The following is a 27,751-nucleotide window of genomic DNA, read 5'->3' on the forward strand; positions in this document are numbered from 1 at the left end:
GAGCAAGCAGTAGCAAAAAAATGAGGTAAACTTGAATATGGTGTTGTAAAACCAATTGAATTGCAGGTAATATGAAGTCAGTCCTATAGTCAAGCACTTTTCAAGGACAGTCTTGAGGACCAATAGCTATATCTATTTTTTTCTCTCCGGGGAAGCATTTAAGTGTTTTCTGTGGAAACATTTCTTCCATTTATTCATGCTGTTTTGATCTTCATCTCTCTTCTTGCACCTACATTTTGATGCTGTCTTTCCTCTTTATCTCAAACCATCACTGAAATCATTGGTTTTCCAAGAGGACATTCACTGAAAGGTGTGCCTAGTCGAAAACAGCAGTCAGGTTTTCCTACTTCTCTCCTAGTAATTCAGCATGGGAATTCTATGGGCTATATGTAGTGATTCAGATAAAACTGTGGCCTTCAGTTTCAAGGGAAAATGATTTCTAGCTTTGTAATTATCGGAAGACTAAACTGGAAAAGCAATAAGATAAGATGGTGTTACATGTTACTTGTATTTAGGTATATTGATCCAGATTGCCCTGGACTTGGGATATGATTCGTGGTTTTGGATGTTTGGTCTTCCTCAGTGCTGAGGTACAGGTTAAGTCTCTTGTTCACTTGTATAATATGACAGCTTTTTAATGCTGCAAGGGTCAACACCCCATCCTAACCCCATGCATGTCTCTTGTAGTTGAATTTGAATGGTATTGATCACTGTCCTTGTTTTGAGTCTTATCTTAATTCATTGTGAAATATTTTTTCCCTCCTTGCTTTAATTTTATTCTCCCCTTCATCCAGGATCCATAGCAAAAGTAAACTAATAAAAACACACTTCTCATTTTAAGACACTCCTATGGGCTCTAGAACTGGACAGTTTAATAAAGTGTGTTGCTTTACTGTGTTTAAAATAAACTCCTTGCAGCAAATTTACCATAAGGAAAGGACTTTATTGTATTGAATTTCTTTTATTTGGCATGTCTCAGGTTTCCTCTGTGCTGGCTCTCCCTTACAAGTATGGAGATAATTTTTTTCCTAGATGATTTTTACAAGAAGCTCAGCTGTTTTGTGCCATGCCCCTCCCAGCCTAGACACTAAACACAGAAGTAAATCCTTCCAACTTCTTTTCCATCCCCATGCAAGAAATAAGCATAGAGAGCTGGTGTGGTATAGTGGTTAAGAGCAGTGGACTGTAATCTGGAGAACCAGGTTTGATTCCCCACTCATTCATGTTCAGCCAGCTGAGTGACCTTGGGTCAGTCACAGTTCTCTCGAAGCTCTCTCAGCCCCACCTACCTCACAGGGTGTCTGTTGTGGGGAGAGGAAGGGAAGGTAATTGTAAGCTGCTACGAGACTCCTTCAGGTGTAGTGAAAAGTGGGGTATAAAAGCCCGACTCCTCTTCTTTTTCTTCTTCTTCATGAATGTACTTTCCTTCCCCTTGTTTCCCTAACTTTTGTAATCCTAGTCTTACTGCATTGTTTTATGCGGTTTGTTTATATCACACAATTTGCCTTGAATCTCAGTGATAAATAAGTATGGCTGAAAAAACTTTCCCCATTTCATTTATTTTGGTTAACATGTAGACTAGGATTGCTTGGTTTCAGTACTAGTGCAGGTGTAGCCCTACCAATTTGACCTTGGTGAAGCATGTTAGGAGCAGGCCATAGCATACATTCCCTTTCTGTGCATTTTTGAACTAGGTTTCAAAGCCTGGGTTAAATGGGAACCCTGAAAAGCTCAAACTATGGTTACTTCCAGCTTAACAGTCAGCCATGGTTAGCACTAAATTATTGGAATGGGACCAGAATATGCTATCTCACAGCAAACATGTTTGCCTAACTGTGGCAATATATTTGAACATAAAAACATAAGAGAGCATAAGAGAAGCCATGTTGGATCAGGCCAGTGGCCCATCCAGTTCAACACTCTGTGTCACACAGTGGCCAATATATGTGTGTGTGCATACACACACACACACACACACATCTACACACACACACACACACATACATACATACTGCGGCTAATAGCCACTGATGGACCACTGCTCCATATTTTTATCCAATCCCCTCTTAAACCTGGCTATGCTTGTAGCTGCCTCCACCTCCTGTGGCAGTGAATTCCACATGTTAATAAGAACTAATAAGAATGTGGACCTGTCTTTAGTCAACTTTTGTTTTTTTCCTCTAGGTATAATAGGCTTGATACAGTATTCTCTATAGCATTATTATAGTTCGCCATTTTACCACTGCATTACCATTTTATATTTTTCCAATCTTTGCTGATGTGTTAATGGGCTCATTTGGAAGTTCACAACTGCACATTGCTCCCCCTTCCCAAAATTTGGGGACATGTCTGGTAGGGATGGGTGCAGACCTGAGCCCAAGTCAGAATTTGGACCAAACATTGGCTGGTTCATGAAGGAGGTTCCCCAAACACTCAATGAGCTTCTGCTTGATTTGGTTCAGGAGTTCCCCCAATGTGGACTCACCACTTCCAGGCAGTGTCACGTTCTGCACACCTGTGTCATCCAGAAGTGATGTGAGCAAGTTACCCAATGTGCTCACATTACTTTGGGTAACATAGGCACATTGGAGGTGGTGCATGATGCTGCCTAAAAGTGACGTTTGCGCATTGGGGGTGGGTGGGCAACACACTTGTGTCACTTCTGGATGACACAGGCATGATTGCGGGTGGGCATTTGATGCCAGCCGGTTCAGTTTGGGCAGGTTTTGTTCGGATGTTCAGTTTGGGTCTTAGGTTTAGGGCCTCCTGGTTTGTGAGCCCCAGACCAGGCTTTTCTAGTCTCTGCTCACCCCTCATGTCTGGGTTATCACTTTTATTTATTGCTCTGTAGTAATTAACAAGCATGCTGTTTTGCACTATGACAAATAATGGTGAATATGTGCATAAGGTGATGTTTGTTCCCCAACACCTGGGCAGCAAATGAGACAGATTACAGAAAGCAAATTATTGATGGCATCTGTGTGTAACAAATAACATTTGAGTTATGACTGTAATTCCCTGCAGCTGAATGTCCCACAAGCACTCAGTATTTTTATGTTCATTTTGTTCATAATACAGCAGTATTTTTTAAAAGGTCTGCAGGATTTTGCATTCAAATCCATGAAATTAGTTGTTGTTCTCTTCTCTTTCTCCTTCCTCTTGCCACTTTACAACATTAGAGAAATGAGAATAAATTTACTTAATGTGCTGCTTATTTGGTAGGACCTTTTCTTTCACAGTAGGAATTGCTTTTTGTGAATGGGTTGGAAGGTCATATTGACTGACAGGAACACAGGCAGGGCCATTTGAAGGTGTTTTGTTGCCCCAAGCAAGGTACATAGCTGTTGCCTCCTGTGCTGCCTATAGCTGTGTCTGCAGTGTGCCTTGGCTTGGTCCCAGTTGGCATCATGGGAAGCACCATCCGTGACCAGGAGTGCTGCTGTATCAGTGTCCTCCTCATTGAGCTACTCCAAGCAGTTGTTTGGGTGGCTTGACCAGAGAGCTGACCCTGGTTGGTAGGCTCAGAGAATCTGCTTCTACCAGGGCTCAGTTAAAGTGGTGGTGTGGAGCAGAAGCCTAGCCTCTTAGCAAATCAAGGAAATTGTAAGACCATGATATCCAATTGTTGGCTATTTGCTACAGAATGATTACATACCAAATAATCCTTTGTATGAAAAGATGATTTATTTTTAATTTTAAGTATGGTTTAACAATTTGATGTTAATGATAACACTTTATAACAAGCTATCTAATTTTACACTTGTTTATTTGTAAAACTGAGTAAAATTAATAAAGTTTAAATTTTAAAAAAGGGGGGGAAAGAAAAAATGTGACTAAATAACACAGCGCGCTGATTTATTGTGGTACTCATGATTACGAATTGTGCGTCACACAGATTTCATCTGGTAGTGCCTAGACTGACTTTTAAAAGTAGCAGGTTCCTCTTGGTTTCACTCCGGGTTGCCAGTCTCCAGGTGGTAGACAAATTACTCCAAAGACGTGAATTAACCAAAATATCAAATTTTACAAAATATTCATATACAGAGTATATTCATGCAGAAACAGAACATACAATAGCAGAATAAACTGTCCAACAAAATCTGTAATTCTCTTAAAGTCCCAGTCCCTCCATTTGCACTTAGATGCAACATGAGGAGGTCCGTCTTCTTCACCTAAAATACGGCAGAGCAGGAATAAACACCAAGGGAGAGAATTACAGTTACAGTTACAATTACCCAAGTGTTTTATCTTCCTCTCTTGTTGCTCCTAGTTAAACCAACAGGTCCTTTCTCTGACACATCTCAGTGCAATCCAGTTTTCTAAAACAATCAGGCTACTGAAGGGTTTGGGGTTTTTTGGAAGGTTGGCAAGCCTTCAGCCACCAGCATGCTAGGAGTTATGGGAATATTGTAGGGTTTATTGTTTGAATGTAAAGTAATACTATTGGTTTCCTTGTAAGAGTGCTAGTAATGTAAAATGTATCTTGGGTACATGATCTTGTTGGAGAGGAATTCATCAAGGAACTATTTAAGATCTTTGTTTTGTTTTTCCTTTTTACATAGGTGGGTTTTGGAGAGTTGCCTTTTGATAATATTGACAGCTTCAACAGCTGTCCTGATGTGTGTTTCCGAGTGGCGGACTACAGTTTCTTGTGCCACAAGGTATGTGCTTCCATTAACTTATTCCCTCTTAGTTGTAAACCAGTAAGATATTTCATAGATTTAAAAAATTTATTTACATTATTTGTAGTCTTTCTCCCTGAGACTCAAGGCAGATCACTCAGTGTAAGTTTCAGTACAATCAACAGGAATGGATATCCAGTAAACAATGCAATAACATTTGAAGTGCAGAAACCCGAAACCAAGCAGATGTTTGTAAAAAGATCTGGAATAAAACATAAGCATTAACATGACATGTTAAACGATGCAGAACTTATATAGCAGGATCATACTTATAGCAACAGACAATATGTACCAAACCCACTAGTCACGCAAGGGTGGCTAACAGTAGCTCTCCAGATGTTTTGCCTACAACTCCCATCAGCCCCAGCCATTGGCCATGCTGGCTGGGGCTGATGGGAGTTATAGGCAAAAAACATCTGGAGAGCTATCGTTGGCCACCCCTGCACTAGTATAATCCATAGTTGCTGTCCCTTTGGCAATCATCTTTCTGAACTGTAGTATATTGCAGTATATTTGTTGTAGTATATTCCTATTACCTGGGTGGAAAAGCCCTGCCGACTAATTTGATTTTTGATTTTATTGTGGAATCCAGTCGAGTGATATTCTGATATCATTAGGCAGGCTATTGTGATATTCTCTGTATAATTCCAACAGAGATTAGAAGGTGTTTTCTTATTGCTTCATGACCAGTGGGGGGTGGGGGGAGTGTAAGAAAATCCCAATTAATCCTATCTTGACTTGTTTTGCCTTTCATAAGCAAGTTCCTTATGCTATTAAGCAATATCAGAAACTTTAATTTGTAAATTGCCAGTGCCGAACTCCTTTAGTCTGCATGGTGGCAAAAGTACAAAGGAATAAGGCTGGATCCGTTTTTTTAAAAAAGATACATTTTCTTTCAGAACTTATTCTAACACAGTCAGCTCTTTCAAGGATTCAGAGTTAAATGGCCTTCCAGATTTGCTAAGAGGTGGTAGCCATTAACATATATGAAGCTGCCTTATACTGAATCAGACCTTTGGTCCATCAGAGTCAGTATTGTCTTCTCAGACTGGCAGTGGCTCTCCAGGGTCTCAAGTTAAGGTTTTTTGCACCTATTTGCTTGGACCCTTTTTTGGAGATGCCAGGGATTGAACCTGGGACCTTCTGCTTCCCAAGCAGATGCTCTACCACTGAGCCACAGTCCCTTTAAACGTTTGTATGGTTCTTTCCCCAGCCATACAACTACAGTTGCATGTGAATGTGACATTAGCCGTGATATTCAGCCACATGACTTGAGCTTCCACCTGACAGCTGAGAATATTGCTATGTGCATCTGCACATTCTGAGTCTGCTGGACTGATGACTGTATTGACTAATACAAATATCCAGAATGTTGATTAGCATTGTGGGCATATGTAAGTTACAGAAAGGGAAAATCTGCTCTGAGAGCCAATCTTCACTTTGTTTCCTGTTTCAGAATAACAGATTATGTTTCCGTATCTTTACAAGCCTGAAAAAGCTGGAAGGGATTACTTTTTTTTTTTTACCATACTTAGCTGTGATCTATAAAATGGAGCATGCTTCTAAAAATTGCTATTAGAGCCTCTCATCAGGAAATAAGTTCTTGCAGACAGCAGTTTCATCATGGAAACTGGGGGTGGTGATCTGAAATTCTGATTCTTATAGCCAGTGTCTCACAGTGCAGTCACAAGCAGAGCTACACCCTACTAAATCCATTGAAGTCAATGGACTTAGAAGGCAGTAACTTTGTTGTCAGTGAGTCAGTGTTGTCAGCCTATATGCCCTGATTGTATATTAAGGACGAGATGGATCTAAATCTCTGTAGTCAAAGTAAATTATTCTTCCTGTCCCCTTCCTATTCAGTGATATTTGAGTAAATTTTGCTTGCCATTTTTGTGGGTGATGTTAGTCTGTACAATTTGTCATTTGAAGATGCCTAACAACTATGAAGTCCTAAAGTGATGGACTAAGTGGTTGTGTATACTTGGCAGGTATAACCCGAACCAAGGGTTGCCATGGGTGCCATGGTGTCAACACCCTTTCTGGTGCTCACCACGTTTTTTTAGGAAGCAGGCAAGGCCAGGGAGGGCTTTTGCCCAGCAGGGCTTTCTTGCCACTAGAGAACTGATCAGCTGGGCAGGTTTTTAAAAATGGTTATTTGGGAGCAGCTGCCACCATAGCGCAAAGATCTTCCTTGCATGGCTGAAGATAAGCTGTGTGTACACAAGAAAATATTTTAAAATTGTATTTTCATTTTAAAAGGCATGCTGTTAAGCACAGCTTCTGCCTCAGATGTTGAAGAGTTACGATGAGAGTTATACTTTGTGATTGGTTGTGCCTCCTGTGGCAGCCATTTTGTAGTTGGCTCTGCCTCCTATGTCAGAATCCCAAAGGTGTCCACAGGATCAAAAAGAGTGAGTACTGCTGGACTAGCCCAAGAATTTTTTACTCTCAATCCATTGTCTAATGTATTGCTGCTACATGATTCAGTATTGCTTTGGTTGAAGCATGTGCACAAGAATGTAGCAAAAGTTTCATGTAAATTCAAGACACTGGGATAATACTAAAGGTAATTTTTTTGTGGACTGATCTTTTTCATTGTTGAAACTAAACTGAGCATACCTGAAGTTCCTTGTCTCATGTCATCTTCAGTAACTGGGCATTGTATGTTAGACAACGGGAGTGCCATCTAAGATTGCAGAATTCCTCTTGAAGACATTGGGATTTTGAGCATGTGAGTCCTTGGGTCTAGACTCAATATAGTTTTTCATCAGATCTACTATACTGTAGGCCCTGCACTGTGCTTATTATTTGAGAAGGTATTCAGAGATATCTAGAGTGACCATGTTTTGCAATGATACTGTTCACCAAGATTTTTTTTTCTCAGATGCCCAAACAAGTAAGAATTTGTTGCTGGCAAATGAAACAGGGCTGCAGAAATCACTCAGACATTGTGGATGGGATGGGCTTATATGGACACACGTGTATATGGAAAACAATTCATTATAAATTGATATATATAACTTATTTTTCCTAAAATATCGAATTTGCACTGAAGTGAGAAATAACACTGCAAAGAAATACCAGAAGAAATGTCCTCTCTACAAATATTCATTTACCTATCATTAAGCACTTCTATATTTACAACACCAATACCTGTATGTCTATAATGAAGCAGCACCTGAATACTTGTTGGAAGGTTTTATCTCACTAACAGAGTTGGTTGTTCAAGTTAGTATTTGGAGAACTTTGAGGAGGGATGGTGGCTCATCAGCTTGGTAAACAGAAGGTCCCAGGTTCAATCCCTGGCATCTCCAACTAAAAAGGGACCAGGCAAATAGGTGTGAAAAACCTCAACTTGGAGACCCTGGAGAGCCGCTGACAGTCTGAGAAGACAATACTGACTTCGATGGACCGAGGTTCTGATTCAGTATATGGCAGCTTCATATGTTCAACTGAAGGCATGAATAGTCACATAGGTTATATTGCAGTACCAGAACATCACTTCAGTGGTAAATTTGTTCCTTTCATCTGTCCACTGGGCATTCATTAAAGAAAATATTCTTTCAACATTTGCAATTATGGCCTGGAATGTAGAAGGAAAATTGTGCTATTTTAAGCAACTCAGAATGGCAATCTGTATTGCAGTACTTTTAAAAGTATTTAACCCACTTGTCACTAACTGGCACACTTATCTCTTTAATTCATGCTTCAAGACATGGAAGACATTTTTGTTTCCAGAGCAATTGAATTAGTGTTCATGCTGCTGTCACCAGAGAATTCAACACACTTAATAAGGAGGCCATGGTCTTTTAATGCTTGTGTAAACACAGCCCACTATTTTTTCTGATTTTTCATTTGGTGTGTACTATTCAGCTGTATCCATTTTGATTTAATGCCATGAACTTTATGAAAATATTGTATCACAAGAGGGAATAGTTTGTGTGACCCATGGTTGCTGAATTGCCATAGCAACAGAACGTGAAGCAAGCACTCTATTGACAATGACCTCAGCTTTTGTTCTTGCGCAGAATCTTTTTTTGCTATTTCTGTATCAGAATATCACTTGATTTAATTTTAAAGTGCAATCCATAGACCTATGTGGTACATAATATTTTACTGTATTGTTGCACAAGTCTGCAATCTGAATGCCCTTTGCCCAGTAAAACCACATGCAGCTGAAGTCTGGATGAGGAGGAAAAAGCAATTTATTGTGCAGCAGAGCTAAGCCAAGGCCTGCATACCAAGCTGCTCCACCCCCCTTCAGGGCGGTCAGTATTTTATATAGCCTTGATGACGTATTGGCACATGTTGGATATACACATATTAATTGGCTGTTATATCCATCATAATTTGTTCGTGAGAACCAACTACATACTACTGATACATTTTACCAGGGTGGCATCAACTAATTGGTCAAGATTTATTTTGCAGAAAGAAATTCTATTTTGCATCACCTTGACCAGATGAATCCAGTTCTGGGGTTTAGCCCGGCCCCCCCACCCGTTACTGCAAGCATAGTAGAATCACTGTAAGGCAAAAGTGAAAGTTATGTGTCTGTTACAGATAAGGCTGGGGTGTTAGTAACTCTCCTGTCATGACTTCCTTTGTTTGCCACAACAGAAAACTCTTGCATGTAGCGCATTCTGCGTCATTTTCATTTCTGCCATCACTAAGGCAAAGACATTTTATTTCAGGTTTATGACTAAATTTACACTTTCTCTTTGGTGTATTCCTGGTCACAAAGAAAAAAAATACAGGCTGCTGCACCTTGGTGGTCTGAATATTCTAAGGGGCAGTTCTCCAGCACATGAGGTTGTGTGACTAAAAAGCCACATTTCTACAACCTGAAACAGCAATACAACTCTTTAATCTCAGAAGCACTGGAATTCAGTCCTATGGGGAAACTGCCCAATGGAGAGTAGAAAAGATTACTTCTCACCTACCACTAACCCGATAAGGTAGTTTCCCTGTAAAAAAACAAACAAACAGGTAGTTTCCCTGTGAGACAGAATTTCAGTGCTTCTGGGTTTTAAAGAATCTTGTTTCTGTTCATAGTGTTCTTATTTTGGGTGTGGAGGGGAGGGATGAGCAGTTTACCTCTCTGGTCTCCCTCTGCCACCCCCAAAGGCAAAGAATTCTGCAGCACTTGTGATACAGCTTCCCTTTCTCCCCCTGCTTCATCTTAAGGTCTTCTGCCAATCACCACTTACCCTTCCTTTTTTGAGGTACCAATGCTGTGACAGTGTCCTATTCCTTTAAGGAGAATTGGAACTGTCAGGGATTGAGTCATCCTTGACTACAGGTGGTATATTGTCATCAGGTGTGAGCCACTTAACCAATTTGGAATGGGATTGGCTAAGGCCACTAGAAATGCAGTAGCCAGCAACCAGTTCAATGTGGGATAGGAAAGGACGATACTAGCGTGGCATACTGTTGGATGGCTATTGGATTGATGACTGTGGACTGTGTATTGACTATTCTCTTGGACTCTGTATTTGTACCTCTGCCTGGCTGTACTTGTGTGTAAGTGTATGACTATTGGACTGCCTATTGACTCTGATACGTGCCTGAACCCAATCCAGTTTGTTGAACCTGCTATCTGTGTCGAGTGTCTTCCTTGGGACTGCAACTGAGACTGGTCTGACCAGTGGGAACTTCTTCTACAACTCTGTCATGCTGTGTTGCCAATTTTCACATAACATTTTGGGCTGCCATCCCTAAATGGCATCCACACTCTGGTGGCTTCTGCTCATGCAGCAGATGCTGCAGGTAAGGTTTTGTGAGTTTCTGATCTTACCCTCAGTTCTTTCCCCCAAAGTAACATTCTTTTGCAAACTTGCTAATTCCTCTGGGTTTGCAGAGCCCAACAGGAGGATATTGACTGACCCTGTTGCGTGGGTTCAGCTATTTGTGTGTGGGCCAGTCCTACACAATCTGACATAATGATTAATACTTACGTTCATTGCTCCCTCTAAGCTGTGGAGTCTTGTGAGCAAAAATTCTGCTTTGTGAGCTACAGGCATTAAAGATGTGACCTACTGCATAAATTAGTTCACTATGGGGCCATTTTTTCTGAGCAAAAACTAAAATGTGTGAGCCAGAGGCTAAAAACCTGAGCTAGCTCACACTAACTCAGCTTAGAGGGAACACTGCTTGCATTACTGCTCTGAGGACTCCCATTGATCTCCCTGCCACATGCTTGTTTCTGTTCCATCAGGCCTGTTTTCCCCTTGCTTCGTAGGCTTTTTTCTGTGGCCGCAGTGACTACTTCAAAGCCCTCCTGGAGGATCACTTCTCTGAAAGTGAGGAGCTGCAAACTCAGCCTAGCATCCCTGTGGTGACACTTCATAACATTTCAGAAGAGATCTTTATCCGAGTCCTCTATTACATCTACAGTGATGACACAGAGGTGAGTGTTCCGTGGTATGCTTTCAGAATGTTCACTTTGGTTGAGATTGTAGAAGTGTATTGTGTCTTTTTGGTGCTCATCATATTGACTTGGTAAAACCCTATCAAGAGCAATAGATAGGTTAAGTCTGTGTGGACTTTTGTGGGTGTCCCAACTGAGAGCTAAAGAATCATTCTGCTTTGTTTGTCCAGTCATTATAGTTTCTCATGTGGTCAGTTATTGGAATGAAACATCAGCTCCTCATTTATTCATTAAAAGCAGTTTCTCTATCTTCTAGCTTACCAGGGTAAGCTCCATCTACCTGTTCCTTGAAGCTCAAGGAAGGCTTTGCTTACAGTTCCTCGTTCAGGTGCTCCTAAATGTCACTGGTGGCATTGACCCTTCCAGGTCAAAAATACCTCCTCTAAATTAGCATGCCTCTCCTGGTGACTGAATTCATGCTTTATCTAGGTTTGTACAAAATTATAGGTTAAGTATAGTCAAGCTACGTCACCCCAGAGTCGGAAATGACTGGTGCTTGTACAGACTACCTTTACCTTTTTATAGTCAGTCTGCCACTAGATGGCAGCACTAACACACTGCTAGTAAACTAGGTAGAGATGCATTGCTGCATGTGGAGCCCTTCTGGGAGATTCACATCCTAATAGGGACTCTGTAGTAGTTGTCATGGGTTTCAGTATATGATACCTACAAAAGTGGCTTGATGATCAATGAAAATTTGCTTCAAGAAAAATCTGCAAACATGTAGTACAGGGGTGTCAAATTTATTTGTTATAAGGGCCAGATCTTACATAAATGGGACTTTATCTGTTTAGGGCATGTTTGTCATAAAATGTAATATCAGGTAGCAGAGATAAAAGGATACAGACAAACACAATTAAAGATGCAGTGCAGCAGTAGACTGGGCATTGCAAGTTCCTGCATCCCCACAGGTCTACTCAGAGTGGCTGTGGCTCTCCAGCGACTCCGGTCTTTCTAATAATAAGCACAGCCTTGTCCTTTTAACTGGAAGTGCCAGGGATAAAAGTTAGGACTCTGCATGCCAAGCAGAGGCTTTTCCACTGAGCCATGACCTTGACAGTCCAGACAAAAACATGTAATGCTAATTAAATAAACACTACCGCAAAAAGAATAGAAGGACAGGGATTATTAAGCAGACACACCCAGCTCGTTCCTTTAGCTCAATCAGTGCTAGGGTTGCCAGCCTCCAGGTAGATCTCCTGCTTTTGCAACTGATCTCCAGCTGGTGGAGATCAGCTCCCATGGAGCAAATGGCTGCGTTGAAGGGTGGACTCTATGGCATTGTACCATGCTGAGGCCCCTCCCCTCCCTAGACTCCACCCTCTCCTGGTTCCATCCCCAAAGTCTCCAGATATTTTCCAACACAGATCTGGCAACCCTAATAAATGCAAGAGAGAAGCTTCTACTGGGAAGCACAATATTTGCAAGCAAGCCTCCTTTCCCTCAGCCAGTAAACTTCAGCAATTAACTCTAGCAGACTCACGTGAGCGTAGGAGAAGCCAGTGAAGACTAGGGAAGACCAGCAGCCCTGTCCTCTGCTCTCTGCACTCCCAGGCAGCTTCTCTGCTCATGTCCCCAGTAGAAGCTTATCTTGATAAGAACACAACAAATAAAAGTGGTTTTTTAAACATTTATGGCAATATGGTAAATGCTCAGGGGGAAATCAAGCCCTGGCATATTAGAGATGAAGGAATCAACATTCAATGGTTGCTATATTGTCAATCCATTTCAAGGTGGAGCTCTAAGAGAGATGACTTGAGTTTGAACAGCTGATTATAAAACAAAAAGACCATTTACTATGATGGATATGTAAGTTATCACTTCAGTTAGAAACGGAAGAACAAGTGAAAAATGTATGATTAAATGGATGAAGAATTTTAGAGAGCAGGTAGCCATGCATCAATGGGAATGGTTATATGAGAAAAAGAAATTAAGTATACAGCCAAACAGATGTTAAGAGAAAACTTGTACAAAATGTTTTTTTTAATGATATATAACCCCAAAGGATATTTAGAAAGTAGATAAAAACTACAAAGGAAAATGGTGGAAATTTCAAGACATAGATGGTACCTTTTACCATATGTAGTGGACTTGTAAAAAAGTGGAGGAGGGGGAATTGGAAAGAAATATGTGGAAAAATACAGTACATGTTAAAATTTAAAGTCTCTTTGGAAGCTAAGAATATGCTATTAGGTTTACTGCCTAATAAATTACCAAAACGTTTTGAAGAGATATTCAAATATATGGTGGCTAGAACTATCTATGCAGCAAAATGGAAATTGGACATCTGTCCAAGCTTATAAGAATGGGAAAATAAACTTGCCAACTATATGGTAATGGAAAAATTAACAACCTATTTGAGAAACAGATCAGTTACAAAATTTGAGGAAAGGTGGAGTGTGTATTATGAAAGCAGAAGACAAATTCAGAATGAGAAACAGTTTAAAAATTTTATATAAATGTATTGCAATGCAGAAACAGAATGAGACCAAGCTTTGAATATAAATGTATAAGGAAATGGATTTTGAGTAGAAACATGTTTTATTTTCTTACTATAAGAAATATAATAGACCTTCATTTGTACTTTGATATATTAAAAGTTATAGGAAGTATGTAGAAATGGCAAAATATGTAATACTGAATATGTAATAATGATTAAACTAGTAAAGTAGAGCAGCTATGAAATTTGAAATTTAAAATGTTGAATATAAAAGTAGCCCAACAGAAGTAAGGACTATTGTAGTTTATACTGTTTTTAAAATCATAATGAAGGGGATGTTTGGGAGAAATATTTTGTTTTATACACTCTGTAATAGATAATTATCCCTGGAGCATAGTATGTTATATAATCCCTTATCTCCTTTTTGTACCTCCTCTGGACCAGGGGTGGCCAAACTGTGGCTCGGGAGCCACATGCAGTTCTTTCACACATATTGCGTGGCTCCTGGAAATCAAGGAGGAAGTTAATGCAAACTTACTCTCAAGTAAGTGTGCTCAGGCCCGTAGCTACTGGGGGCAGGCTGTTCTATTAAAACCCCCTTCCCTATGTAGGGCCCTTTTGTTGGAGGGCCTCCAGGACCAGTGAGGGGGAGAGCGGGAGAGCAGCAGATAGAGAGAATGGCAGCATACGTGAGAAAGAAGGGAACAGTTAAACAGTGGCAGAAAGAGTGAGAGAACGGCAGCACAAAAGACAGGGGGGGGACAGTGAGAGGGAAAACAGCAGCACAAGAAAGAGGGGGACAGTGAGATAGCAGCAGAGAGAGAGAACGGCAGCATGAAAGACGGGGGGACAGTGAGAGAGAGAAAATGACAGTGTGAGAGACAGGGATAGTGAGAGAGAGAGAATGAGAGCATGAGAGACAGGGACAGCGAGAGAGAGAATGGCAGCATGAAAGATGGGAAAAGTGAGAGAGCAAGGACGGCAGCGCAAGAGACAGGGACAGTGAGAGAGAGAGAACGGTAGCACAAGAGAGAGGGGGACAGTGAGACAGCGGCAGAGAGACAGAAAGTGGGAGAGCGAGAGAACAACAGCCAGAGAAAGAGTGCAAGAAAGAGCTGGGACCGGGTGGGCTGGCTGCTGGAGGGAAGAAGCAGCCAAGCCCCGTGGCCCCCCCCCCCCCACCAAATTTTTCAGCTTTCACGCCCCTCCACCCAAAATTTTCTGGCTACGGGCCTGAGTGTGCTTGGCATCAGGACCTCATTCAGCCTCCAAGGTCTGACCCATGCATAGGTGAATATTTCTGCTGTGTGAGAAGTGGGAAAGGAGGGGAAAATAGGCAGGTTTGCAAGCTCTTCACCACCACCGCAGAGGTTGCTCAGAGACCTAGAACGGGGAAAGAGAGTGCAAGAGCTGAGAGAGCCACTGGAAGGAGGGACAGAATTAAAGAGGTTGGTGCAGGGTTCCTCCTTAGTTTCATAGCTCATAGGAGCTGTATTTACTAACCTTGGTGTCAAGGCAATGAGAGATGCAAATGATTGTCAGTGATTTATATGGTACATGTGTGTGTTTGCTTCTCCCACTGGTGAAAAAAAAATTCCTTAACCTTTCCCTAAGCTGGTCTTATGGGGACTGTTATTGCCATCATTTGTTTTTTAAAGTCTCCTAACACGGTCATGTTGTCAGGTCACACATGTGTATTTTGTCTTTCTGTGCAAAGTATTAAAGAGTTTTAATAAAAACTTGTGGCTAATGTTTGTTCATGTCTTGCAGCTCTCAAACATCTGACGTTTATTCTATGTGGTTCTTACATTAAGCAAGTTTGGCCACCACTGCTAGACTATTACTTTGTTTTCTATAAATATATATATAGGACTTTTTTGTAGCAGGAACTCTTTTTGCATATTAGGCAACACACCTCTGATCTAGCCAATCCTCCAAAAACTTACAGAGTTCTTAGTACAGGGCCTACTGTAAGCTCCAGGAGGATTGGCTACATCAGGAGTGCATGGCCTAATATGCAAAGGAGTTCCTGCTACAAAAAAAGCCCTGTATAAGGATATTTTGGAGGTTGTTAATTCATGAGGTCACCATAAATTGGAAGTAGCTTGTCTCCACATAGTACACGCATTTTCTCCTGTGATTCAGAACTTTTCCACTGCAAAATAAAAAGTCCATCAACAGCTCATTGTAGTAAACCCAAGTTATTGAATGGCTGTGATGAACGAGTCTGTGGAGAAAGGAACACTTCAACAAAGGCCCTTCAGGGGAGTGAAAGACTTTGAGATGAAGTCATCAGTGAAAGAATGGCTTCTCAGGATATTAACAAGAGGTTTGACAGGCAACTACCCATTAAGGATTTTGGCTGCAGTCTCCCATCAACCGCAGGAATGGCAGGCAGAGTGGGAGGTAGAAAAGTCTCATCTCTGTCATGCAGTGAGCAAGCCTCAACCCACTGCACTTCTTCAAACTCATACACCACTTGCTGGCAAACAGGAATGTTTCCAGAGCTCAGAAGTGCAGAGTTGGCTACAGCTCTCTTCCTTTTAGAAGGACTTCAGGGCATTGCTTGGCTCTCCTTGAGAGCTGCCTCTCTTGTTTGTAGTTCATCTCGATGAGGACAGCCTCTTAGCAAATAGGTTATTTATTCTCATGTGACTGGAGACCAAGAATATAATTTGTCCAATAGTAGCAGGCTCAGTGTGCTGAATCTACGTGCCTTTGGAAATGGTTCTATTCAATGGAAATTATTTGTGATACTGTCCTGTAAGGAACGGGGTGTGGCATCAACCTGCTTTTGGTCTGTGGAATAAAATGTAAGGCCAGATCTCTTCTCTTTCCCATCAGTCTGCCTTCCTGCAGGGCAAGAATGAAGCTGCCAAACAGCCATCTGTCCTTGTTTTCCTTCATTTAGATTAGGGAGGCTTGAAACAGCCTCCTCTCTCCCCCTTTCCTTTAACCCGCCCCCCCCCCCCCCAAAAAACCTTAGGCTTTCTGTAGCATTGCTCAAGCCCCTCTTTTCTAGGGCTGTACTGCGCTTTGGATTTGGACTTGGAATGGACTTTCTTGCACTTGAGGTACTTGCTGTATGTATTAGGTTCAGTGCTAACTAGTTTGCCTCTCCGTGCTCCATCCAGAAGAGGGATCTCTTTGCTTTTATACATGTGGGCTTGGGGGCACCTGTACTGTCCTTATATATACCTGGTTGTGGTATCAGCCTTTGGCATCCCAGATCTTCTCTTTTTCTTTTTTTGAGTAATCTCTAGGAAATGTCATATTTTGCAGGATGGTGGTGACTGTAGATTAATTTTGGGTGAAACATTATAAACCTCTTATTAGAATGGGTGTGGTGGAAGGAGGTGGATAAAGTGATGGACCTAGCATTAGAACTGCAGGGCTTTTTTCCCCAAACACCTTTTTAAAAAAAGAGGTGGCAGTGGGAGCTCTTTGACTCTTAAGCCTGGTGCAGTGTTTGGCACCTTAAGCCCAGGCTGCTTCATGTCTACACCATTTCCCATGGATTGTCATTAGGGAGGATATTGAGCAGATATGCATCAACCTGACATCTATACTGTTAAAATCAGTGCTGTTCTCTGGTAAACATTTAAGCACAAGTACATCCTTAAATTGCAGCTTCTTTGTGTAATGTGGCAGGTCGTCCAATAAATGGCTGTAGAACTGTACTATACCGTTCCAGCTTGCACCAGTCCGTTAGAAACAGTTCAGATATAAACTCTGTCTGCATCAAACAGAAATAATTTTTTTCCCTCCACAGCTTATGCCCCACTATTCCATTCTGGAGAATGCCAAGGTGGCTCTCCCCACCCCAGGGTACAAATATAGAACATCAATAAATCTGCAAAAAAGATTTAAAAGCTACAAAGCACAGCCAGATTCTGTTAAAAAAGGCAAATCAATATGTATATTGTTTACGGCTCATGATTAGCAAAGTAGCAATAAAAACAGCAAAACATTTAGTTTCAACAATTATATATAACCAAATTTAAATCTTTAAAAAATTATATATAACCAAATTCTAGAGAACCTTGGTGGGAAAATACAGAAGAGCACTGCTGTTTTCAGTTTCCCTCCCAAGTGAACAACAGCAGAACTGCTTGCAAGAGGACTCCAGTTAATGACACATGGTCTCAATTAAACATCAAGGATTTGTACAGACAAGGCAAAGAGGAAAAGAAGGTCAGATTAGTCTTGGTGTTATATTCTGGAATTTCCTTCTGCATGGATGGGTGACTTAAAGAGAACAGGGAGGAAGGGGGAAAGAAATGAACTCAGCAAGCAGCCTGCAGTTGTGGTTAAGCCAGGCTTCCTGAAGCTGAATGAGGTGGAAGTGGGTGATGAGTTTACGTGGTGCTGACTGAGTCAGTTGTCTGGAGGAGAAGGGTGGGTGGAGTTAACAAAGAGAGGTGGGCTACTGTCTGTTGCATTTGCACAAATGATTATCTGTATTTGACCAGCAAGCTAAACAAATGCTGGTTTGGGGAGCATAGGTTTTAAATTTTGGGGATGATTTTTGGGATAATCTTGATGGAAGGACAGATTTCAAAAAGTTTTGTTGACACATGCCATCAGGATCAAAAAGAGAGGGGGAAGAAAAACTTAACCCAAATGAGTTGAATTAAGAAAAAAAGTTAATTACAAACAAGTACAAGGGCCAAATAATATCAATTAAAAGTGTACATCAATATTATCAAATACACCAAACTACATATAACAGATAGGCCCAAGATTAGCTTCAAAACAAGATAAAATAATACATAGTTATCAAATAGAAAACATATATGACCAAGACCATATGCGTTTCAGCAATTCAGCCTTCCCCATTGGTTAAACATATATTTTACACATTAGCTCCAGGTAAGACAATGCATATTGAAAATAGGACCAATTAAAATGGTTTTATAAAAAAAAAAATCTCTGACTCAAGAGAGGGATAAAATACAGATGCCTCATTTTCAAATACCTTCTGCCCTGGTCATAGACTTGTGACTTCAGTTATGTGTCTTTTTCTCTTGGTCCAAGGAAAGTATATTCTCAATATAATTTGGAGCCAATAGCAAGTAAAAGACATACACACACACACACAAATGCAAGAGAACAAAAAAAAATATTGAGTTGTAAGTACAAGATAAAATTTTATTAAAATACATAAAAGGGAAAGATAACATCCCGCACCCCCAACCCACACAAATGAAATTGTGTGTGTGTGTGTTTGTTCTCATTGCAGCTCAGGTCTGATAACACTCTTAAGTGTGCCTGGAAGGGTTGTCATCATGTCCTTCCTGGCTAAAGGAGTGGGGGTAGGGTTGCCAGCTCCAGGATGAAGAACTCATGGAGCCTGGCGGGGACAGGGACCTCAGTTGCATACAATGCCATACAGAATCCAGCCTCCAAAGCATCCCTTTTCTCCAAGGGAACTGCTGTCTCCATTCTGGAGATGAGCTGCACGTCCAGGCAATTCCCCAGGTCCCATTGGGACTGGCATCTGTCATTCAGGGAGACTTGGTATAGCTGGAAACCTACATGGTATCTGTTTCCAGGGCTGGAAGACTTGATGGAGAAAGTGGGGAGGGGGGGGAATGGGCATATTTAAAATCCAAGCAACCTTTCTTTAACCCCCTGAAAAAACAGAGTGATAGTCCATGCACCTCTCCTGTCCTGAAACTCACTTTGCAGCCAATTACTTCTGGGCATGGATGGGTTCACATTAGGATGTTTGTCGCACAAATCACTGATGCCCTGAGCACCTGCTGCCCAATGAGTGCACTGTATCAATTCAACACTTGGGATGCTGAATGGAATCAATGCATGTCTGTGATGGTACTGAAGTGATATATTGGTTTAGCATTCCCATTAGAACTGTTAAAAAAAAAAGCCCAAGGAAGATGACGCAGGTGGTGAAAAAGGGCAGGGGGGGGGGGAGAGGGAAGCAACACAGTTTGAAATGACCATAGCGCTTCAAAGACAGCTTATTAAAAGATGGAAGTTCACACACTGTATGAAACCCCCATCCCTGTACCGTTTTACTCAATGATGGGCCAACAGCAAATAACATCCAGTTTAGAACAGTAATGTGAAAATGGCCATCATGTTTAAAAACCCTTTAATTGAACGTTTGGGTCAACAGAAGCATTTTGACCTGATGCCTGAAAGAAAGCAATACAGGTGCCAGACAAGCTCAAGAAGAAGGACATTTTACAAGTGAAGTGCCACTACTAAAAAAGGCCTTTTCTCTGGTTGCCATGCATCTCGCCTCTGAAGACAGGGTACATAAATCAGGGCTTGTGAGACAGGCTGGACAACATACATGCTCTGTCTAGATCCTGAGAGGAATAAAGTTGTAGCATAAAATACCAGCTGAAGTTTCTAAGTTGTCTTCAAAGGCATTGCAATAGTCTAGCTTACAGGCATGGAACTGTGTTGCCATAGCAGCTGGGTCAAGATCAAGAGCCATGCTCTGGGCTAAATGAAGATGGACAAAAGTATTTTTGGAAGCTGAATTTGCTTTCTTCTGTTCCTGATCACCACTAGGTTCTGAGAGCCCTGCTCTGTAGTAATGGAGTTTTCTCCTTCTCTTTAGGGGAAAAAAAGCTTCCTTTTATTTCAATTTCATGTCTGATTTACTTATTAGAGAGAAATTGATCAACAATGAAGTGAGCAGCTTAAAGTTCAGCTTTCATTAAGAGCTGCTTGTAGAACTGAAGTCTCTCCCCTCCCTTCCTAAAATCCTGGGCCAGTGATCTGAGTCCATCATATCCAACAGGTCTTCTTCCATGTCTCCCATTGTCGTCCCTCAAAGCACCCAAAAACATCCTTTTGGTGATGGCTTCTGTTCCTTGTCATGTTTAGTGCTTTTCAGGCCACAGCTCCATTTCACAATACATTTCCTAATCCTATTGTGCTGCTTACTAGCTGTTATCATTCTATTGGTTGCATTGATTTACACTGTGTAATCAGCCGTACGTCTCAATGGGAAAGGCAGACTATTATGTGAATAAATAAATATACACAGTTGTGTTTGGTGACTAACCTGCAACTGGAGGTTATCCAGGCCCGATCATCTCCTAGTTAAAAGGTTTTGCAATGGATATGGCCTGAATTTCAGCAGCTAAACTAAAACAGGGTGTGCATGCATGGCCACGTGATGGAGGTGACACATGTATTATGCTTTAACTCCCTGTGGAATTATATACTCTTAGACTTTTAAGTTAGTTATCATTTCCAAAGATGAATGAATGGATGAATGAATGAATGACTGGCTTGTTATCATGGTAGGATTTTGGTTTTGATTGATGCTGAGCCCATTTCTTTTCACTTGACAGCTATCTCCCGAGAATGCCTATGATGTGCTTTGTGTCGCAGACATGTACCTGTTACCTGGGCTCAAACGACTCTGCGGGAAGACTCTGGCCCAGGTTCTTGATGAAGACAATATAGTCAGCATCTGGAAGGTTGCAAAGCTGTTCCAGCTGACCCGGCTGGAAGACCAGTGCACAGAGTACATGGCAAAGATAATTGAAAAGGTAATTTGGGAAAGCTTCCTGGTATGTCAACCCCCAAATAGATGTTTGTTTCTTCTAAGATTTTCAGCTCTGATAAAATTGTGGTAGCCATATTCCCAAAAATTGGCCATCACAATAGAAGTGGACTGAATGGGCAGTTTCAGGAGAGGGTTAAACTTCATGTTGCACAGGAGACCCATGATCATGTCTCAGCTATGGAGACATCAGGTCCATTGTAGCTGAGTAGAGGGGCTTGACCATCCTCCAGTTTCCTCAGGTGTAGGGTAGTGATTCAGAGGCTTTTTTACGGCCAAGGACATGATAGGTGGCCTTAGGCAAGACACTGTTCTCCCAGCCTTCCATTCTAATGTATGAACACTTTACTCTGTGTTACAGGATTTTTGTACTGAAGGAATGTGTAAGTTCTGAACACTTAAAAAGCTCTCTCTAAATGGGACAGCAGGTCCAGCTCAGAGGCAAGTCCATGGCCATCTGGATTAGGTGACATTGTTTTAGCTAATCACTTGGTTGCGTTTCCTTGCAAGATATTGTAATTCTTGGGTGTGGATGTTCCACATCAAGCAGATCAGAGTCCTACATGGTCCTGAAATGTGATAGCACCTCTTGCCTTTTGAGAGAAGGACTCTCCATATGTGCTACTAATCTTCATACCACAGCACCAAATTCAGTCCACATTTACCATAGGTAAATGATAATACTTTGTAGTTTAATTGTTTAATAAGGTTAAATGTTGCTGTCTCCGAGGAGTGACAGAAAAAATACTCTCCATGTTGCAAAACAATATCAAAATAATAATGGCAATACTTTCCATTACAACATTGTGTTACAATATAAATTCCAGTGACAAATACCATCCGAAGCACACAACTCCACTTCTGTCCATAAGATGATGTCAAATTCTTTCCAAACAATACAGTCTGACGATGATGTAAAACCGGTCCATTCTCATTTTGGATCCTTATGATCCTTCCTCTGGGACCTTCTTATTGATTTTGAATGCAGTAGTCTGATGGTGCCTTATTTCTTTACTATACACTGTTTTCCTGCAATATCTTCTGCCCTACCACCCTCAAGCTTGTCAGCTGGAGACCTCTTGAGGTAAACTCAAAAATCAATAAGACGGTCCCAGAGGAATGATCATAAGGATCCAAAACGAGAATGGACCGTTTTTGTAACACGGAGAGTATTTTTTCTGTCATTTCTTGATTGTTGAACCTTCGTGGTCCCGGCATTGTTTGATGTATCCTAGGAATGGGCACGAACAACATTTTTGCCATTTGGTTTGTACTTTGTGACTGTTAAAGGAGCCATATGAGGCACCCTAAGGCAACTGAGCCAGCAGGGAGAGACTTCTGCATGCCAGCTCAGCTGTCTTAGGCCTACTTGTGCAGCTGGTGGGGCAAGACTTCTCTGCAGTGATTAGCTGGGCCCACTCATACAGCCCATTTAAAGGGGCTGTGCCAGGCACCTCAAAGCAGCTGAGCTGGCTCCGCTGCCTTGGAGTGTCTGGCGCAACCCCTTTAAACAGGCTGCACCAGTGAGCCCAAGACAGGGCCCAAGTCTCTCTCTGCCAGCTCAGCTGTCACTCTCTTGTTCCCTTGTGCAACCTGTTTAAAAAGAGTGCATCAGGCATCCTGAGGTGGGGGTCAAGTTCCCTTCCACTTTTCTCCTGGCTGTGGCCAGCTGAAAGGTGGAGGGTGAAGTGTCTTCGGGAAGGCACTTCACCCCTTCCATTTAAAACCTCTTTTTTGCTCTCTGCAGCTTTTCCCAGGGAGCAGAAAGCAGGACCATTTAAATTGAGCGATTTTAAATCCTGCTTTCTGCTCCCGCAAAACGGCTCTGGGTCTGAGCCATTTAAACCAAACAGCAGGGAGTTACCAAGCTGCTCAGCCGTTTCTCCTGAAGAGCAGGAAGCTGGTGTTCTGTTCTTCACGAACAGTCATGAACCACCACAAATTGAGCCAAAATTTGTGGTATTTTGTCCCAGTTATTCAGTACGCAAACCCTGAACAGGCCATAATTTGTGACAAACTTTGGCTCGTCAGCCAGTTTGTGCCCATCTCTACTGTATCCTACTTGATTAAAAATCCTGACCGCAAGAACCAGAATCTTGTAGAAGAGTATAGAAGAAGGCAGCTGTGATACCAGTATGAATTATTTACAGACTTAAGTCACCAGCAGAACACACATATCCCATAGTTATGTTACCTTCCACTTTGCTTAAGGATTTTAGAGAGGTACTTAAGACTGTCCTAACTAAACTGATGCAGAAATGAATCCCAAGTTGTGATGCTTTAAATGAATGGTCAGTATTAAAATACATGCATACCACTGGAGGAGTAGTCTGTTCCTTCCCATCCCACATCACAGTAGTATGAACAGCTGTAGTATGGACAGGCCCATGTGGCCGGCACACTCTTCTGCTAAGTATTTTGGAGCCCAGTCAATTCACTAGTTTCTATAAACGGCTCTAATTAGAACTCCCACATGAGCTGCAGCCTTCTTTACTTAACAAGCTTTGTGGAAGGTGTGAAATTCTTCCCTGCTTGTGAAAGCACACTGAAGAAAATAATTTGTTAACAGTTTCCCTTTATATACTCATTATTTCTTTTCTCTTCCCACCCTGAAACAAGCTCAGATGCATTGGTTTTTTCACAGGCTCACAATTGATTCTCAGACACTTCGATCTGCATGCAAAAATGATGGCTTTGCTGCATTAACTTCACCCCTTTTAAGACTTCTGGGAAGCTCTCCTGTTGCCCATTGGCAGAGCTCATAGAAGAGGTCATTAGCACTGCGTGGGCAAGGGGTGGCATTTGTGCTGGAATCAGGAAACATGGTTTAACTTGCACGAAAGCATGATTGTTTTGCCTGTTGGTAGATCTGATAATAGGTTCAGTCCTCAGCCTCTTCCTGTCTGTAAACATTTATGTTTTTAAAACAATCATTCCCACTTCAGAGAGATGCTTTGGCACATCTTATGCTTGAGTTATAGCAGTAACCACAAATGAGCACGGCTAGCAAAGTGGTAGATGCCACAGTCCTTAATCGTGTGCTGACCAAGTGAGTGTACTATAATGGTGTTGTCTGCAGTGTGTATGTGAAAGAGATCTGCAAATTATGGAAGTTTGAGGATGGAAGGGGTGGTTTTATTCAGTACAGTTGAGTAGCGGGGAGGGAACAGGGTCAAAATTCCAGAGTGGAAGGCTGTTCTGTGGCTAACATGTCGGCCGAGGTCAGACGCACATAAACTGACGAGATGGGCATGGATGAAAGCCAGATGCATGTCAGATTTTATGTGGTTGTCCAAACATCAGCATCTGGCAATGGTCGTTGGCTCGTTCGTGTCCTGAACTGCCACGACTGAGATGCGGACTTTTTTGATAGTACATTAAATCCAGAATAAGAATGCTTCCAACGACTCCTGCGCGTACTTTCTATGTTTGAACGCTCCATTGTAGCCAACTCGTCACAAGCGCACATCCGCTTCCCTGCGAGAGCCCACTCCAAATGATATCATTGCGCCAGCAATTGTTGACTCAGCCTTCCAGCCTTCCGAGGTCGGTAAAATATGCACCCAGCTTGCTGTGGGGGAAAGTATAGATGACTGGGGAAGGCAATGGCAAACCACCCCGTAAAAGGTCTGCCATGAAAACTTTGTGAAAGCAGCGTCACCCCAGAGTCGAAAACGACTGATGCTTGCACAGGGAACCTTTCCTAAATGGGGGGGAAGGCAGATCACCCACCTTTGCTGTCTCCCTGCCAGGGGAGGAAGATGACCCACCTTTGCCATCTCCCTGCCAGGCGGAGAGACAGCAGAGTTGCTATGCTCCCCCCCATTTAAACACCACGGCGGGGTGTTTAAATGGGGGGGAGGAAGATCACCCACCTTTGCTGTCTCCCCGCCAGGCGGAGAGACAGCAAAGAGAGTTGCTGTGCTCCCCCCCCCCCATTTAAACACCACGGCGGGGTGTTTAAATGGGGGGGAGGTAGATCTCCCACCTTTGCTGTCTCCCCGCCAGGCGGAGAGACAGCAAAGAGAGTTGCCGTGCTTCCCCCTCCCCATTTAAACACCACGGTGGGGTGTTTAAATGGGGGGGAGGAAGATCCCCCACCTTTGCTGTCTCCCCGCCAGGCGGAGAGACAGCAAAGAGAACTCCAGGGCTTCCCCTTCCTTTCTAGGTGTTTAAATGGGGGGGGGGGGGGGCAGATCGCCCACCTTTTCTGGCACCTTTTTTTTTTTAAAAAAAAAAGAAAAAGCCAAGTGCAATATCCCACGTACTGCGCTTGCGCGAGTGTGGAATGCCATCTCAAAAAATGAGGTCCGGTTGAAACCTCTGATCAACCAGCTACGGGACCAACGCTGCTTAGAACTGAAGGATGGAGGGATGTCTGATCAGGAAATTCGTTGTAAAAAACTGCGGGGTATAATAGCGACGGGTTAGGGATGGATTTAATGGTGAGTATGACCGCGGCCATCATCACTTTTTTTACGACAAAGCCAACCAAAGTCTGCATTCTAAAGACATATCTGCCGCCTTGAGCATTTTTTCTGGAGAAACAGCATTCCAGTGACATCATAACTCTTGTTGCCTGCCTGTTTCTTGTGAAGCTGAGCCACACTGGGCCTCTTGTGATAGATATGGCCTTTTGTGTAGTATATCATAGTCACAGATCATTCTTTCCTCTGTTCTCAAATTCAAGATTATACTTTTAGTGAGCATTTTTTGGCTTTTTTTTGTGCCTATTTGGTACAGAACTGTGCAGTATGAACCAGAATTGTCTCTGCTGCTGTTGTAGTTTGAAATGTAAATGAAAACACGGTGATGATAAGAGATGCTTCTGTGTGTCACTCTACTTGTTTAATTCCTGCACATTGTTTCTTTTTACCTCAGCTGGTGGAGCTTGAGGAGTTTGCAGTGGCAGTGAAGGAGAATGCTGAGGCAGTGGAGGAACGGCAGGAGACAGACTCCATTCCCCTTATCGATGACATCCGTTTCCACATAACCAGTAATGTGCAAACCTACAGTGCCATTGAAGAAGCTAATCAGAAACTGGAATCCCTGGATAATCTTCTGGCCTCCATCGGGCTTGAATGTTAATCTGGGCCATCTCTTTGCGTGACTTCATGGTGGATCTACTCAGAGTGTCAAACTCAAGATCTTTCATCCTTCCCCGCCCCTTGTGTGCATGCATGTACACCGAACCCATCCCAGATTGGTAGTTCCATCCTCTTCTGTGCATGGCTTCTGTTTCTGATTTACCGGTATGCTAAAAGTTGCACGCTGGCTCATTTTTCCTTTTCCCAAGAACAAAGTCACAAGGAGCAGCTCAGCTTTAAGACGACTGCTGCTTATACATGACAGCATTAATTGATGATTAGCAAGCCCAGTTTAATGGCAAACCTAGTTCCTGCCAAATGTTACAGGCTCGGCAATACCTGTGGAAAATTGCTGCCCCCTGCAGAGCTTTGACACCGAGGAAATTAAAGCAGATGAAATACAAGGCAGTCAGGAATAAAGCAGCCTAAGTTCAAGGTCCACATTTTGCAGGGAAACCAACACTTTTACAGGAATATAGGGAGGCTGCCTTTGTGTTTGCTGCCATTTGTCATGCAGTAATGATTGTTTCCCTCCCCATCCTTCATCTTTGCCTTCTAGATTTGGGAAACGGGAATACAAGGACCTTAGCTTTCTAATCTAGTTGTTTTATTCTTTGGCAGGCTTATTCTCGTTCCCCTTTTCTGTTCTACAGTTCCACCAAATTGCATGGTTTGACTTTTGTTATCGGATGCAAACACACCTGGCCACCCTTAGCGTTACTGCTTTTACAGGAGGAACTCTAGTACGGAGGTCTGTTGAGAACTTCAGATATAGCTGTGTATATGTTCCGTTGCAAACATAGAAATGGCATTTCTTAAAAAAGATTTCATTGGACTGAGGACTTAGAAAATTCTTCAGGTTGTGCTAAGAAGTGTTCCAGTCCTGGTACAGATTGGTTGTGTGGTGTGCTTGGAGAATACCATAATGAAAACCTAGCATTTCCCCCCCCCCACCCCGCTTATGATGGAAATGGAAACTAGCATCATATAGACACTGTGTTTCTGGGGTGAGATGGGACTTGAAATCAACTGGCCATACCTTGCTGCCTCTCCCAAGGTCCATGCATTGAAGTGCACATTTACATAAGGGCCTATGTTTCGATCTGTGCATGTTGAAGATTACATATATGGGCCTCTGTGCAAATGGATGATGTAGATGTTAGGTGCATACAGGGGTGGAACCATTTGACACCATCTTATGACAAACAGGATGCTAAGATCTGCACAGGGCTACTGAGAAATCTCTAACTGATCACTTCAGACTGATAGGACTACAGAGAAAGATAAGAAAAGCGTCTGGGTCAAGTTGGACATGTGCAGTCTTCCATGCTGTATGAATGATACCTAGGGACTAGTGAATATCCGCATGCTGAGTGGGACAGGTATATGAGTGCTCTCAGCTAATATTAATTACAAAGTCCCTCTTATTTCCCCTGTGTTATGAATATACATTAGCCTGTCATGATGCTTATATTAGGGGAAGATCTGCTGTGAGACTCTTGAGTAACCAGAATCTAGGAAAGTCATGGTTAGAAAACGTGTAGAATGTGCTAATTT

At 42.2% G+C, this 27,751-nt stretch overlaps 1 protein-coding gene across 1 annotated transcript in view; it reads left to right on the forward strand.

Moving 5' to 3' along the window:
* Positions 1-26,554, forward strand: part of ABTB1 (ankyrin repeat and BTB domain containing 1) — a 49,584-nt gene extending 23,030 nt beyond the window's left edge. Inside the window, exons 9-12 of the mRNA XM_060239691.1 lie at positions 4,563-4,661; positions 10,927-11,094; positions 20,893-21,093; positions 25,989-26,554. Of these exons, the coding sequence (XP_060095674.1) occupies positions 4,563-4,661; positions 10,927-11,094; positions 20,893-21,093; positions 25,989-26,195 (675 nt within the window). The 3' untranslated portion in view covers positions 26,196-26,554. The remainder of the gene's footprint in view (positions 1-4,562; positions 4,662-10,926; positions 11,095-20,892; positions 21,094-25,988) is intronic.
* Positions 26,555-27,751: the final 1,197 nt, after the last annotated feature.

The sequence above is a fragment of the Heteronotia binoei genome, chromosome 5 (assembly GCF_032191835.1).
Source record: "Heteronotia binoei isolate CCM8104 ecotype False Entrance Well chromosome 5, APGP_CSIRO_Hbin_v1, whole genome shotgun sequence".
Lineage (NCBI taxonomy): Eukaryota > Metazoa > Chordata > Lepidosauria > Squamata > Gekkonidae > Heteronotia > Heteronotia binoei.